General features: G+C 44.1%; 1 protein-coding gene across 1 annotated transcript in view; it reads left to right on the forward strand.

Annotated features, from left to right (window-relative positions):
* man2c1 (mannosidase, alpha, class 2C, member 1) overlaps window positions 1-12,885 on the forward strand; it is a 106,267-nt gene that overhangs the window by 32,538 nt on the left and 60,844 nt on the right. Inside the window, exons 8-9 of the mRNA XM_073024944.1 lie at window positions 4,800-4,910; window positions 11,276-11,368. Of these exons, the coding sequence (XP_072881045.1) occupies window positions 4,800-4,910; window positions 11,276-11,368 (204 nt within the window). The remainder of the gene's footprint in view (window positions 1-4,799; window positions 4,911-11,275; window positions 11,369-12,885) is intronic.

The raw sequence follows: 12,885 nt of genomic DNA on the forward strand, positions 1-12,885 counted from the left end.
CTGTAATACTCTCGGGCAACACTGCACGTAAGCCTCACTCATGATGTAGAGAAAGTGCGTTAATGTAATCTTCATAGTTATACACTGGGGGCAATCACCTCCCACTTAAACCCTACCATTCTGATTCCAGACCTTTGGTATTTCATTTTGCATTAGAAATAGTGTGCAAATTGTTTTTGCAAGATACTGATTTTTCTATTTGTTTTGTAGTAGAGGTCGTATTCCCTCTTGTTGAAGAACTTTGTATGGAAGTAAATGAAGAGCTTTGACTTCAAGATTCTTGGGTCATTCCTCCTGAGCTGGGATGTACTTTCCTCTACCATGCATCAATCAGCATTCGTTGTTAAGCCTAAATGAGAAGGGAATCCTTTCAAACTTTGTGATTCTTCTCATCTCACTGTTTGTCATGAACGCTTTTCTTGTGATCACAAGACGCTCATGGATAGAGGTAAAACAAAGTAGTGCCCAGCATCTGTAGGATTTCTCTTGTTTGTGTACTGCCGATGTAATGCATTGGCAATACCGATGGCAGGGGAACTGCGTGACTTTGGTTGTTGCGTTGCCTGTTACAGCCATCCATGAGAGGAGGCACTGGAGACAGTGTGGGAGACAACAGAGATACGACAAGCGTACTGGAATCTGTGCCCAAGTGCCAGGTTCTCTTACTGCGGTATCACCTGTTACAGCCACGTATGTGAGGAGGTGCTGGAGGCAGTGTGGGGGGGAACGATGGAATCTCTGCTGAGTTATAGGCTGGCTCTCCCATCGGTGCTGGAGGCAGTGTGGGGGAGAAGACTGGCATGGCGGGTGTGTTGGAATCCGTGCTGAGTTATAGGCTGGCTCTCCCGTCGGTGCTGGGGGCAGTGTGGGGGAGAACGATGGAATCTCTGCTGAGTTATAGGCTGGCTCTCCCATCGGTGCTGGAGGCAGTGTGGGGGAGAAGACTGGCATGGCAGGTGTGTTGGAATCCGTGCTGAGTTATAGGCTGGCTCTCCCGTCGGTGCTAGGGGCAGTGTGGGGGAGAACGATGGAATCTGTGCTGAGTTATAGGCTGGCTCTCCCGACGGTGCTGGAGGCAGTGTGGGGGAGAACGATGGAATCTGTGCTGAGTTATAGGCTGGCTCTCCCTTCGGTGCTGGGGGCAGTGTGGGGGAGAACGATGGAATCTCTGCTGAGTTATAGGCTGGCTCTCCCGACGGTGCTGGAGGCAGTGTGGGGGAGAACGATGGAATCTCTGCTGAGTTATAGGCTGGCTCTCCCGACGGTGCTGGAGGCAGTGTGGGGGAGAACGATGGAATCTGTGCTGAGTTATAGGCTGGCTCTCCCTTCGGTGCTGGGGGCAGTGTGGGGGAGAACGATGGAATCTCTGCTGAGTTATAGGCTGGCTCTCCCGACGGTGCTGGAGGCAGTGTGGGGGAGAACGATGGAATCTGTGCTGAGTTATAGGCTGGCTCTCCCGTCGGTGCTGGAGGCAGTGTGGGGGAGAACGATGGAATCTGTGCTGAGTTATAGGCTGGCTCTCCCGTCGGTGCTGCTGTCCAGCATTCGCTGTCTGGAAGCCAAGCTGGATTGGCTTCATCTGCGACTGCGGGAGATGAGGAACTGCTGCATATTCATTCTTGCAGGAGTGTGGCCCCAGGACAACTTCCTATGCACCATCAATCTTCAGGCCAAGCCACTTAGGGACTTGTGTTAATAGTATTTTGTGACTTGTGTTTTTAATCGTAACTGTGTGTGACTATATGTACAGTTTTGCACCTTGGCCCCAGAGGAATGTTGTTTCATTTAGCTTGTATACATGTGTATGGTTGAATGACATTTAAATTTGAACTTGATGTTCCTTGTTCTCCATCTAGCGTGTGGCATTGGGATGCCATTAGATATAAACTTATGATCGCTGCAATCTGCAGCCTGTAATTTCCCTATAAGAAACATACTTTTGAACTGTCTAAGTGATACAATAATTTTAAGGATTTGGTGAATTTGACTCAGGAATGCACCTTGAAGCAGATGAAGGTCGTCCACCATCGAAAGAGAAGGTGCCGCAGTGGACTTCAAACCAGATTCAAGTGTCAAGGCTTGAGAGCAGAAAACAAGTCGGTGTTCAGCCCACTACTCTGTTCTGGCCAAGATCCCCACCTGAGCTTGTCCCATCTGCCTCTGTTTGACCCACCTCCCTCTCTTCCAATGAGCAGGAAGTTCAGTAGTCTTGGATCCTGAAGAAGGGTTTTGTCCCGACTCTTCCACAGATTCTGCCTGAATTGCCAAGTTTCTCCAGCATTTGTGTGTGCTGCCCTGGGTCCCACACCACCAGTTGTTGCCCTTCAACCTCTTCCTCAGTGTCAACAAGTCAAAGGAGATGGTTATCAACTTCGGGATAACTCACACCTGTCTTTACATCAGTGACACAGCAGTGGAAACTGTAAGTAGTTTCAGACTCCTGGGAGTGCACATCACACACAACCTCTCAAGGTCCCGGAGTGCATCCTACACAGTCACAAAAGTTCACTAACACTTCTGCTTTGTGAAGAGAGCTGGACTAATCACATCCGTACTTATGTCATTCTACCGAAGTTCAGTAGAGGTCATCCTAACAAGTTGTATCACTTGTGTACAGAAACGTGCTGAAAAAGAGCCAGTAACGTTATGAAGGATCCTACCCACCCTGTTCATGGACTGTCCCACTCCCATCAGGGAGGAGGCTATTCAGTATCTACACCAGAACTACCAAACTCAAAATCATTTACTTTCCCCAAGCAGTAAGGCTGATCAACACCTTCACACACTAACCTGCCCTCCACCCCCAACCACCATTCTTTCTTGCTTCCTCTCAGAATCACTTTACGTACAGACACTCCTGTGCCTAGTGTCACTTTATGGATGTGATGCACCATCAATAACTCTCGGAGACGTGAGGTGAGAGATAGGCTTTTATTAGCTGGAAGAGAGAGCACTATCAGCAGCAAGAGACCATCACACAACATCCTGGAGACTGAGGGAGGAGCAGTGCCTCCAATCGCCACAGGAGCAGTCAGCGGGGTGGGGGGGGGGGGCGTGTCCAGACAGGTATATGTAGTTCACCACAGGATGTACCATCAATCTATGTATATGAACTGTCTTATGTATTTATATTTATTGTGTTCTTTATCTTTTGTGGGGTTTTTTTGTGTGCCATATTGGATCCAGAGTAACAATTATTTTGTTCTCCTTTACACTTGTGTACAGGAAATGACATGAAACAATCTTGATCGGAGTCCTGGATTGGCTGGATAGTTTCAGTGATTCTGCAACATACAGACTCACTTTCAGGAACTCTGCAGCTCATGTTTATGGCACAGGACAAGATGCTCATTCTCAGAATGGAGCTTCTAAATAAACTATAGCCACTATTGATTAATTGACAGCTATCAATTTTATAGGAAATTTTAAAAAACTAATGATTTTTATGGGGAAGGTCAGGGATGAGCGATTTCATGACAAGACTAGACAGCAGAAGATTGTGTTTCTTTACCAGAATAAGGAAGTGTGAGAGGCGAGTTTTAGAAATGTATGAGTTCACTAAAGGCTTAGTTAGAGTAAACGGAGTTGTGCTGTGTCTATCGTGGTACATGGACTAAGGCATTCAGATTTAATAAAATGGAACAAAAGAATAGGGAAATGTGAGGGAATTTTATTTTTAATCACAGACACGAGATTGCAGATGCTGTAATCTCAACTATAAAACAAAATGCTGGAGGAACTCAGCCAGCAGCTTCTGTGGAGGCAGAGGTCAACATTGCGGGTTCAGACCTGTTATCCTGACCATTGCTTTGACTCCACAGATGTTGCCTGACCAAATGATGTTTCCCCAGCATTTGTACAGAGCAGTTATGATCTAGATCTTGCTGCTGGTAAGGGTCATGGAAGCCAGGTTGATCATGATTTTCAGTACGAAATTGGATGCTGATGATGGAAAATAACTTGTGGGGCTGCAGGGAAACAAGACAGACTAGATTGGCCCACAAGGAAAGTGTAGATTTGGTTAGGTAAGATGGTCTTTATGCTGTTAAGATTCTATGCTCTGAAATTTTATGCTCTGATTTTTTTCCCTCAAAACCTTAAGTCAATTTTTTACCTTTGCTGACCTTCTAGGGTATGTTTGGCATAATCACAGTTAGCCAGCAATATACTGATATGCATAAGGGTGCTCATTTTCTGATTTTAGCCGGGAGTAAATGCACTGTATCCTAACCTGCCTCGTTCCACATTTTTCATTATCCAGGTCAGCTGATCCACACCATCTCCTGCACCAGCAATATTTCCCATTTTAAAATTCAGTATTAGAATGCAGTGCAGCCTAAATTGTTTTTTTATACCAGTTTAAATTTCTGCATGTCCCTTCTCCTCTCCTACTCTGCAATCTTTTACAAGCCTTCCAGCTGCTCTTTTGAAAAATTATCCAGTCGCTTTCCATCACTGGTGACCCTGCCTTCAACCATCTGGAAATTCAGTTTCCAGAGCTTATTTTCTCTCCTCCTTGCCTACCTCTTGGATTAAGCTGTCAAATCTCTCCACTTTTGAACTAGTGTCAACTTCTATTGTATTTATGCTCCAGGGAAGCACCTTGGATAATCCAGCATATGCAAAGTCTATATCTGATGACAAGCTTTGTTTATACAGTGCCTTTAATGTAGCAAAACAATTCTGATTATCAGGCAAAATATTAAATATATGCATGTAGTTATGAAGTACTCTGGCACTTAAGAAATGATCATGCTTAATTAGCAAAGTTATTAACACTTCATTCCTCTTTTTACCAGGCACAACAGCTGGAGTGGGTAAAGAGCTGGTACCCAGGCTTGTATGCACAAATCCAGGAGTATTCTCAGAAAGGGCAGTTCATCGTCGTAGGAGGCACCTGGGTAGAGATGGTAAAGTATCAGACTATGGTTAGAAAATACTGCATGCTCTAATTAGACATCACCTTAAATGTCACCTTACCTTTGCTGTTGTGTGGTGCATGTGGCAAGGTATACAAGCCATAATTGATTGCAAGTACACCCTCTGTATCAACAATAGTGACACCAGCCTTCCTGATGGGCTGATTACCTTCTATGCACGGTTTGACACATTGAATGAATTGACATTGAGGAACAGGTACCCTCTCTGGCCACAGCCAAGGTGAGAAAGATCTTAGCCAGGGTAAATCCACGCAACACTGGTCAGTTGCTGGGAGACTGTGCGGCTCAGCTAACAGAAGTCTTAATGGTCATTTTTAATAGCTCTTTGAAACAGTGTACTGTGCCTAGAGGCTTCAAGGCAGCCACCATTATTCTGATGCTCAAGAGCATGACAGTAACTGGCCTAAATGATTACTGCCCAGTGGCACTGACTTATACAATTATGAAGTGCTTTGAGTGGCTGGTAACCATTGTGTAAAATCCCATCTTCCAGCTATGTCGGACCCTTTCCGGTTCGCCTACCGCTCAAACTGGTCCACTGCTGATACCATAACCTCGGTCCTTCACTTTGTCCTCTCCCACCTAGAAGATGGTGCCTCATTCTCCAGGATGTTGTTCATCAGCCTCAGAGGCTGGTGGGTAAACTGTCCTCGTTGGGATTCAACACTCCTTTCTGTAACTGGATCTTGGACCCTAGTCAGTCCAAGAGCAACATCTCAATGATGCTCAGTGAGCGGTTAGCCTCATCGGCCTGAATGATGAGTTAGCATACAGAGAGGATGTACAGAAAGACTTGTCAAATGGTGCGAGACAACAACTTGAGTCTCAAAATGGACAGGACAAAGGAGTTGATTGTGGACTTCAAGAAGGCACATGTTGGCCACTCTCCATTGAACATCACTAGCTCTGCCATGGAGAGAGTGAAGGGTACAACGTTCCATGATGTGCACGTAATGGACGATCTAACCTGGACCCACAATGCCTCCTCACCAGTTCCTGAGGAGATTGAGGTAGGCCCTCATTCAAAGATTCAAAGCACATTTATAATCAAAGAATGTATTAAGTATATATACACCTTGAAACTTGTCTGCTTACAGGCAGTCACAAACAAGAGACCTGAATAACCCAATAACAAGTGACCAAAAACCACTGCAGAGAGAGAGAAAAAACATACACATCAGCAGCATCCCGATCCAGACTGGACCGTAGATCCACTCCTGGAGTAGTCGGAATAGGCCTGAGAGCCTCGGTCCCCAGTTCATCACAGCAGCGAGGCAGAAACGCACAGCAGCCAAATCAGTTCAGAGCCTTAACTCAGCGGTGAATTCACGGGAGAGGGGAGGAAATCAGCCCGACCCAACACAGTTAGGTTTCAGTCTGTCTGGGCCAGCATTTAAATTGTGCAAGCAGCGAGTATTGCCACGTTCCAGGACCTGGATCCTGACTGCCCCGCTCTAAGCTGTTCTCGATCTCACAAAATCAGCTCAGCGCTTGGAGCAAACCAACCTCGCACTGGGGTTAGGTGAACAGGCATCGAATCCGTTCCAAACCGCTCACTCCATCTCCTCCAGCAATACCAACTCTGCCTGTGAACCCGGCAGCTTGAAACCAAACACATTGAGCCTCAGAATGCCCCAGCACAGTTCAACCCCTGAACCATCCTTGCTTCCTCACTGCCTGCGGCAATAGTTCACTACAGTTTTCTTCAGCAAAGATATTATAAGTTATGTTTTTAGTTGAATCCCTTGCCCTTATGATTTGCTAGTAAGCTGCAGCACATCTTCAGTATTGCTTTCTTAAACCAGAAAACTTCCTACAAGAGCACGATTGAGAGTGCCCTGTCTGGCTGAATCATTGTGTGGTATAGAAACTACAAGACCCTGCAGAGGATAGTAAAGATCACCAGGGTCTCCCTCCTTCCTACTTCAAAGGTTCAAAGGTCCAATATAATGTCAGAGAAATGTATATAATATACATCCTGAAATGCTTTTTCTTTGCAAGCATTCACGAAAACAGAGAAGTGCCCCAAAGAACGAACGACAGATAAACGTAAGAGCCCCAAGGTGCTCCCCTCCCTCCCGCACCAGTAAAAACAAAGCAAGCATTGGCACCATGACCAAACACTCAAGCGTGAGCAAAGCAATAGCAAAGACACAGACCTGCAGTTACCCCAAAGACTTCACGTTACACCCGGCATTCGACATACTGCAGACTTTCTCTCTCTCTCTCTAATAAGGGAGAAAAAGGTCTCTCCATTTTCCCAGCGAGCGGGGAGACATAACAAACAACTCGCTGGTTTACGATGTTAAGAAGTCCGTTACTTCACTACTTGTGACATCTATTGGGAGTGTGGCAGATGAAGATCCCGAAGTGTCTCCACCACCTATCCCACAATCTCTTTGACCCACTACCGTCAGGAAGGTGTTGCAGAAGCACTGGACTAGGACTGCCGCACTGGGTAACAGCTGCTTTCCTCGGTCTGTGAGACTAATGAATACCCTGCCACCACTGAGGTCCTGTCACTAGGACAGTGAGCTGTTTACTGTTTACTTGTGCTATTTGAATTATTGTATTTTATAAACTTGTAACACTTGGCTCATTTGACTCACGTTCATCCAGGGGAAGCTGCCGTCTGCTCCGCCAAACTGTGTGCTCACGTTTGTGTAGATGCTGTGTAATGTACCCCAGAATAAACCCGCAACGCAAAATATCAGACAGTACACAATATGCGATTAAATGATTACACTTTGTAACTCTTACTTTGTGGTGTGGTTAGTAGAGAAACAAATATGGAAGATAAAGGCGACACTCTTATCAAAGTTATCAGTTCGTGCACGCAAAAATTCGTTATCACTCATGCATCCGGTGTTCTTCCATAAACAACCTCTGCCGAACCGCCGGCAACCTCCAAACCCTCGAATCCCGGTAAACACTGTCCTGGGACCACCGAGCGCTCCCCGCACTCATCCTTCCTCTTCACTCGCCTCGCCCGAAAAGCCCGCGAACCAACTCAGTTCCCAAACATACAAGACAGAATAACATGTCTCCCATTGGATAGTTCCCCGTTATTTCTAGTCATAACCCAAACATTCGCAGCTACAGAAAGCCATTACTTCAGCAGTTAACACTACAGAGAAGCCAGTTCATTATAACACTACAGAGAAGCCATTTTGTTAGCCTTAGCAGTTAACATTACTGAGAACCCTACAAACGTATTTATGGTAATATTTTAGTTTGTGTGTTGTGGGTGCACTGTGGTCTTGAGGAACATTGTTTCATTTAGTTGTATGTATGTACAGTTAGATGACAATAAAGTTGAACTTGATTTCTTGTTTGTGGTTTGAAAAGATACCTGGGCCGATATTTCAAATGCGGTACTAAATGTGTGTTGTCCAGATGCCAGCCTTTTAGATGAGTCCAGCAAAGCGACCTCAACAATATTCCCCAAAGCAACACCACAAAAAGCAAATTAGCTGATCATTGATGGGATTTTGCTGTGTACAGAATAGTAATCAGAGGGTCAAAGGAAATCACAAACATGAGAAAGTGTACAGATGCTGGAAATCCAAAGCAACACACACACACACACAAACAGAACGCTGGAGGGACTCAGCAGGTCAGGTAGCATCTGTGGAAAAGAGTAAACAGTTGATGTTTCGGGCTGAGACCCTTCTTCAGGACTCAAGAAGGGTCTCGGCCAGAAACATCGATTGTTTACTCTTTTCCACAGATGCTGTCTGATCTGCTGAGTCCCTCCAGCGTTCTGTGTCAATTGCATCAGAGGGATAGTGTTTGTGTGAAGCATTGGAACGTGACATGGTAGAATGTAAACATGACTCATTGACCAGAAGACATGTCTAACAGTTACAATATGCTGCTGTCAGTTCTCTGAACATCACTGATACTAGTCGCTACCATCATCAGATCTGTCACCAGAATCCTGGAGGTCATTGAACAGAAATTTAAGTGAACTGGCTACATAAATACTGCGGCTGCAGAACAGGTTGGTTTGATATTTTGCAGCAAGTGACTTGCCAAAGCTCTCCCATCATCTGCAGAGGTATACAGTAAGATAGTCTCTAATTGTCTGGGTGAAAGCAGCTCAAACAACACTCAAGAAGCTCAGGTCAATCCAGGAAAAACAGCTGCTTCACTTAGTGTCCTATTCATTATTTAAAGCACTCTGTCTCTCTGCCACTACTGTACAGTGACTGTAGTAGCATCATTTTCAAGGCAGTGCAGAAACCCACCAATGGTAACATACCTGTATAAGCCTGTAATATCTACTGCCTTGGAGAATAAGTTGGGAACTGTTTTTAAACATCAAAGTCCAGTTTACTGTCAAATGCACCAGTACCTATATGCAAAGGTGCAGTGGAAAAATTGTCTGTAGCTGCATCACAGACACAGCATCCGAAGCACATTCACAAGAAAAACGAATTATACGCAACTCTTTGAAAAACAAAGCCTGTTTTAGTGCAAAATGATCAAACTATGTTGCTAAACTGTAGTGATTTTGGGTTGTGCTGGTTGGTTCAAGAACTGAATGGTCAAAGGGAAGATGCTGTTTTTGAATCTGATTGTGTGGGACATCAGGCTTGACCTCCTGCCCAATGGTAATTGTGAGAAGCTACCTTTACTGGGGCAAATTTCTGAAATACCCTCCACAGCAGCCTTAGAAATGCTTTCACCAACTGTCCTTCAGTAGTTTAAACATCAGCTCACCACTAACTTCCAGAATGGGCTGTTTTCCTGCTGGGAATCACTTGCATTCCATTGCTTCAGGCTGCTCGGTGTTGGATATCTTTTATTGCACATTTTTGTAACAAACAGCAATCTATGTTTATGGAGTGAAACATTTCACGAAGCTCTTGAGGGCTGTATTTGGACATCTTTTAACAAGCCAGTTGAAGAGATACGTGAGCATAGCCCGGTCACAGGGTGCTTTTACTAGGACGTTTGAATGAAGATATAGTGGTGGATGTTCAGGGAAGCAGTTCCTGATTTGGAGGCTGGGCAGCTAATGGCATGGCTAATATTGGTGGAGAGTTTAGAAATGAGGGTGCATGACAGCTCAGAATTAGAGATTATAATTGTGGGATGAGAGAAGAACGTGCAGATAGAGATGAAATCATGGAGCAGTTAAGATAAAAGGTTGAGAACTTAAAACCTGTGTGTTCCTGTGAGTTGGTGAGACCAGAAAACACACAGAAGGGTCTTTGATATGAGTTATATTTTGAGCATGAGGGATGTTGGATTGGTGGCCAGCCCAAAGATATAACCAAGGCATTTCAGCAGTAAATGAGCTGAGTCAGGAGCAATCTCTACTCCAAACTTAGTGCAACGGAAATCCTTAAAGCTTTCACTACTTCTCCACAGTTTATTGCTGTACAAGATAGTTCGTAATGCAGAATTATATTGAAATAAAACAGAAAATCTGGAAATACTTGACAGGTTAGGCAACCGCAGTAAAAAAGAATAGATTTAACGTCAAAGAATTGAAAGGGAGATCCGGAATCAGTTGCATGACCTCTATGGTCAGTGGATTAATGGAGCAGTTAGAGGATGATCACACAGACAAGGAAATGTAATATGTTGCAAATAGCTGAGCTGTGGGACAAATGGCAGGTCAGTATTATACCTCTGGAGAGAGAAAAACTGGTCCAATGTGATCGACAGGAATATCTAATTGTGACACAGACAGAGTAAGTGAGGTATCTGAAGTTGGAGAATTCAATGGCGAGTGGAAAAATCTGTAGCCTGCCCAGACAGAAGACAAAACGCTGATCCACAGATTTTCATTGTTACACCGCAGGAGGCCCTTACAGATCAGAGTTGAGCACAGGATGGAGAATTAAAGCAGCAAACAGTAGTAAATCTAGAGTTATCCCTGTGAACTGCATGGAGGTACTCCATAAAGCAGTTGCTTCAAGATAGGTGTTAGTCACATTGTGAACATTGAATGTAACGTGATTGATTGGGAGAGGTGCTAGTGAATCACCACTTCTCTTGGAAAGAATATTTGGCTCCCTGGATGGTGGGAATGAAGGAGATGAAAGGTCAAGTTTTGTTTTTGGATGTTTAGTGGTGATGGGCAGTGGACTAGGGATTGTGAAAGGAATTATCGCTGTAAAATTGCCAATAGGACAGAGGGTGGGAAAGATGTATCTGTGAATCTTGTTGAAGCTGGCAGAAATTATGAAGGAGTTGTATTTTAACATGCATTTGAAAATCTTCTATGACTCTGCCCCTGTTTTGCATGTGCTGGGATTACTTAGATTGTGAAAGAATCATAATTCCATCCACTAGAGGTCACTAACGTACAAGTTTTGCAGGATGGAAACCTCCCCTCTGGTGAATCAATGGTCCGACAATTTCTCCAGGGTCAAAGGTTCTTCCAGCAAGAGTTTGGAAAACTTTGCGCTGAGGTGAGTGGTTGGCACAGCAACCAAGACTTTGTTTCTTTGCAATTTTAGAATTCCTATCTTGTTCCTTTTTGATAGCTCTCATTAATTTTTTCCACCCCTATGAAGAGTATATGTACTTTCTATCTGTCTTATCTGGTTATGATTTATTAAATCTCAACTCAACCTTTATTACAAAGAAACAAGTCTCAACTTTTCCAATCTAACCTTTTCTATCTTTGATCCATGATAAATCTTTTTGCATTCATTCTTAAAGTGAGATTCAGAATTGGACACAGCACTCCATTTGTGTCCTAAAATAGTGTCCTGTACGAGTTCAAGGTAAGTTGCTGTTTTTGTTGTGTTCCTATTTTTGAGCAGTGAGATGCCATAGGCTCTGCTAAACACTCTGCCTTCCAACTTTAAAGGATTTGTGCACTTGTACATCCATATCCCTTTGTTCCCTGTAATAAAACATTACCTTTAACCATAATTAGTCCCATCAGCTGTCTACATCTTACTTACATGCAACAGGCTTTTAGGCTCCCTTTTTAAGTTGACTACTTATTCTTATTTTTTGGTTCCTCAACTAGCTTCTTCCAGTTTTGTTCTTTGATTCATTGAGTAGAAAGGCCTCTCACTGGTTGATAACAGTCGTGTTAGTTATTTGTTGAAGAAGAAGAAGAATAGCCCTTAACTCGGCAGTGGAGTTATCGGGGCACCGCCATGATGGTGTTTCCATAGCAAGCTATTCTGGTTTTTACGAGGCCGAGTTGCTAGCTCGACGCTCAACCGACTTGGATTCAAACTCGGGAACCTTCGCTCCGGAGTCCGGCGCTGACATTATTGCGCCACCAAGCAGGACAAGTTACTTTTTGAAAAAGTCATTTTACTGCTTTAATCTGAGATTCTGACAGTCAGGTGATCCACTTGTTTGGTCTTGGAACTTAGATTTATTCAAGATTGTTTATTGTCATTCTCTAGTACATGACTGTAAACAAGAACAAAATGATTGTTATTCCAAATCTGATGCAGCATAAAAAACAATAAGCATAAAGAACACAATAAAAAACACGATAAATCTAAAAGCAATCTCATAAAACACAACATACAAGTAACTGTTATGTACTTTGATTGTACGTACATAACGTGATGCGAGCTGATGGGTACATTATGGTGGTGGAGGCTGGTGGTGTGGCTTAATGGGTGGAGGTGTTGATTTGCTTCGACGGCTTGGGGAAGAAAATGTTTTTTAAGTCTAGTGGTCCTGGTGTGGATGCTGTGTAGCCTCTTTCCTGATGGCAATGGGCCAGACCATTCATCAGCAATGTGGTTGGGATTTTGCTGGCCTTTTCTTTTGGGCATCTTTCTGTATATATGTCCTTCGTGGTGATGCATTGGTGGACAGTTTTAACTGCAGTGCAGTTTCTGAACCTCACAGTGATGCAACATGTTAGGATGCTCTCCACTGAGATCTGTAGTTTTATTGGATGTACTGTACCTTTCGAGTTCCAGACCATGAGAAGGGACTAGAGATAGGT

This window comes from Hemitrygon akajei, chromosome 21, assembly GCF_048418815.1.
Source record: "Hemitrygon akajei chromosome 21, sHemAka1.3, whole genome shotgun sequence".
In the NCBI taxonomy this organism is placed as follows: Eukaryota; Metazoa; Chordata; class Chondrichthyes; order Myliobatiformes; family Dasyatidae; genus Hemitrygon; species Hemitrygon akajei.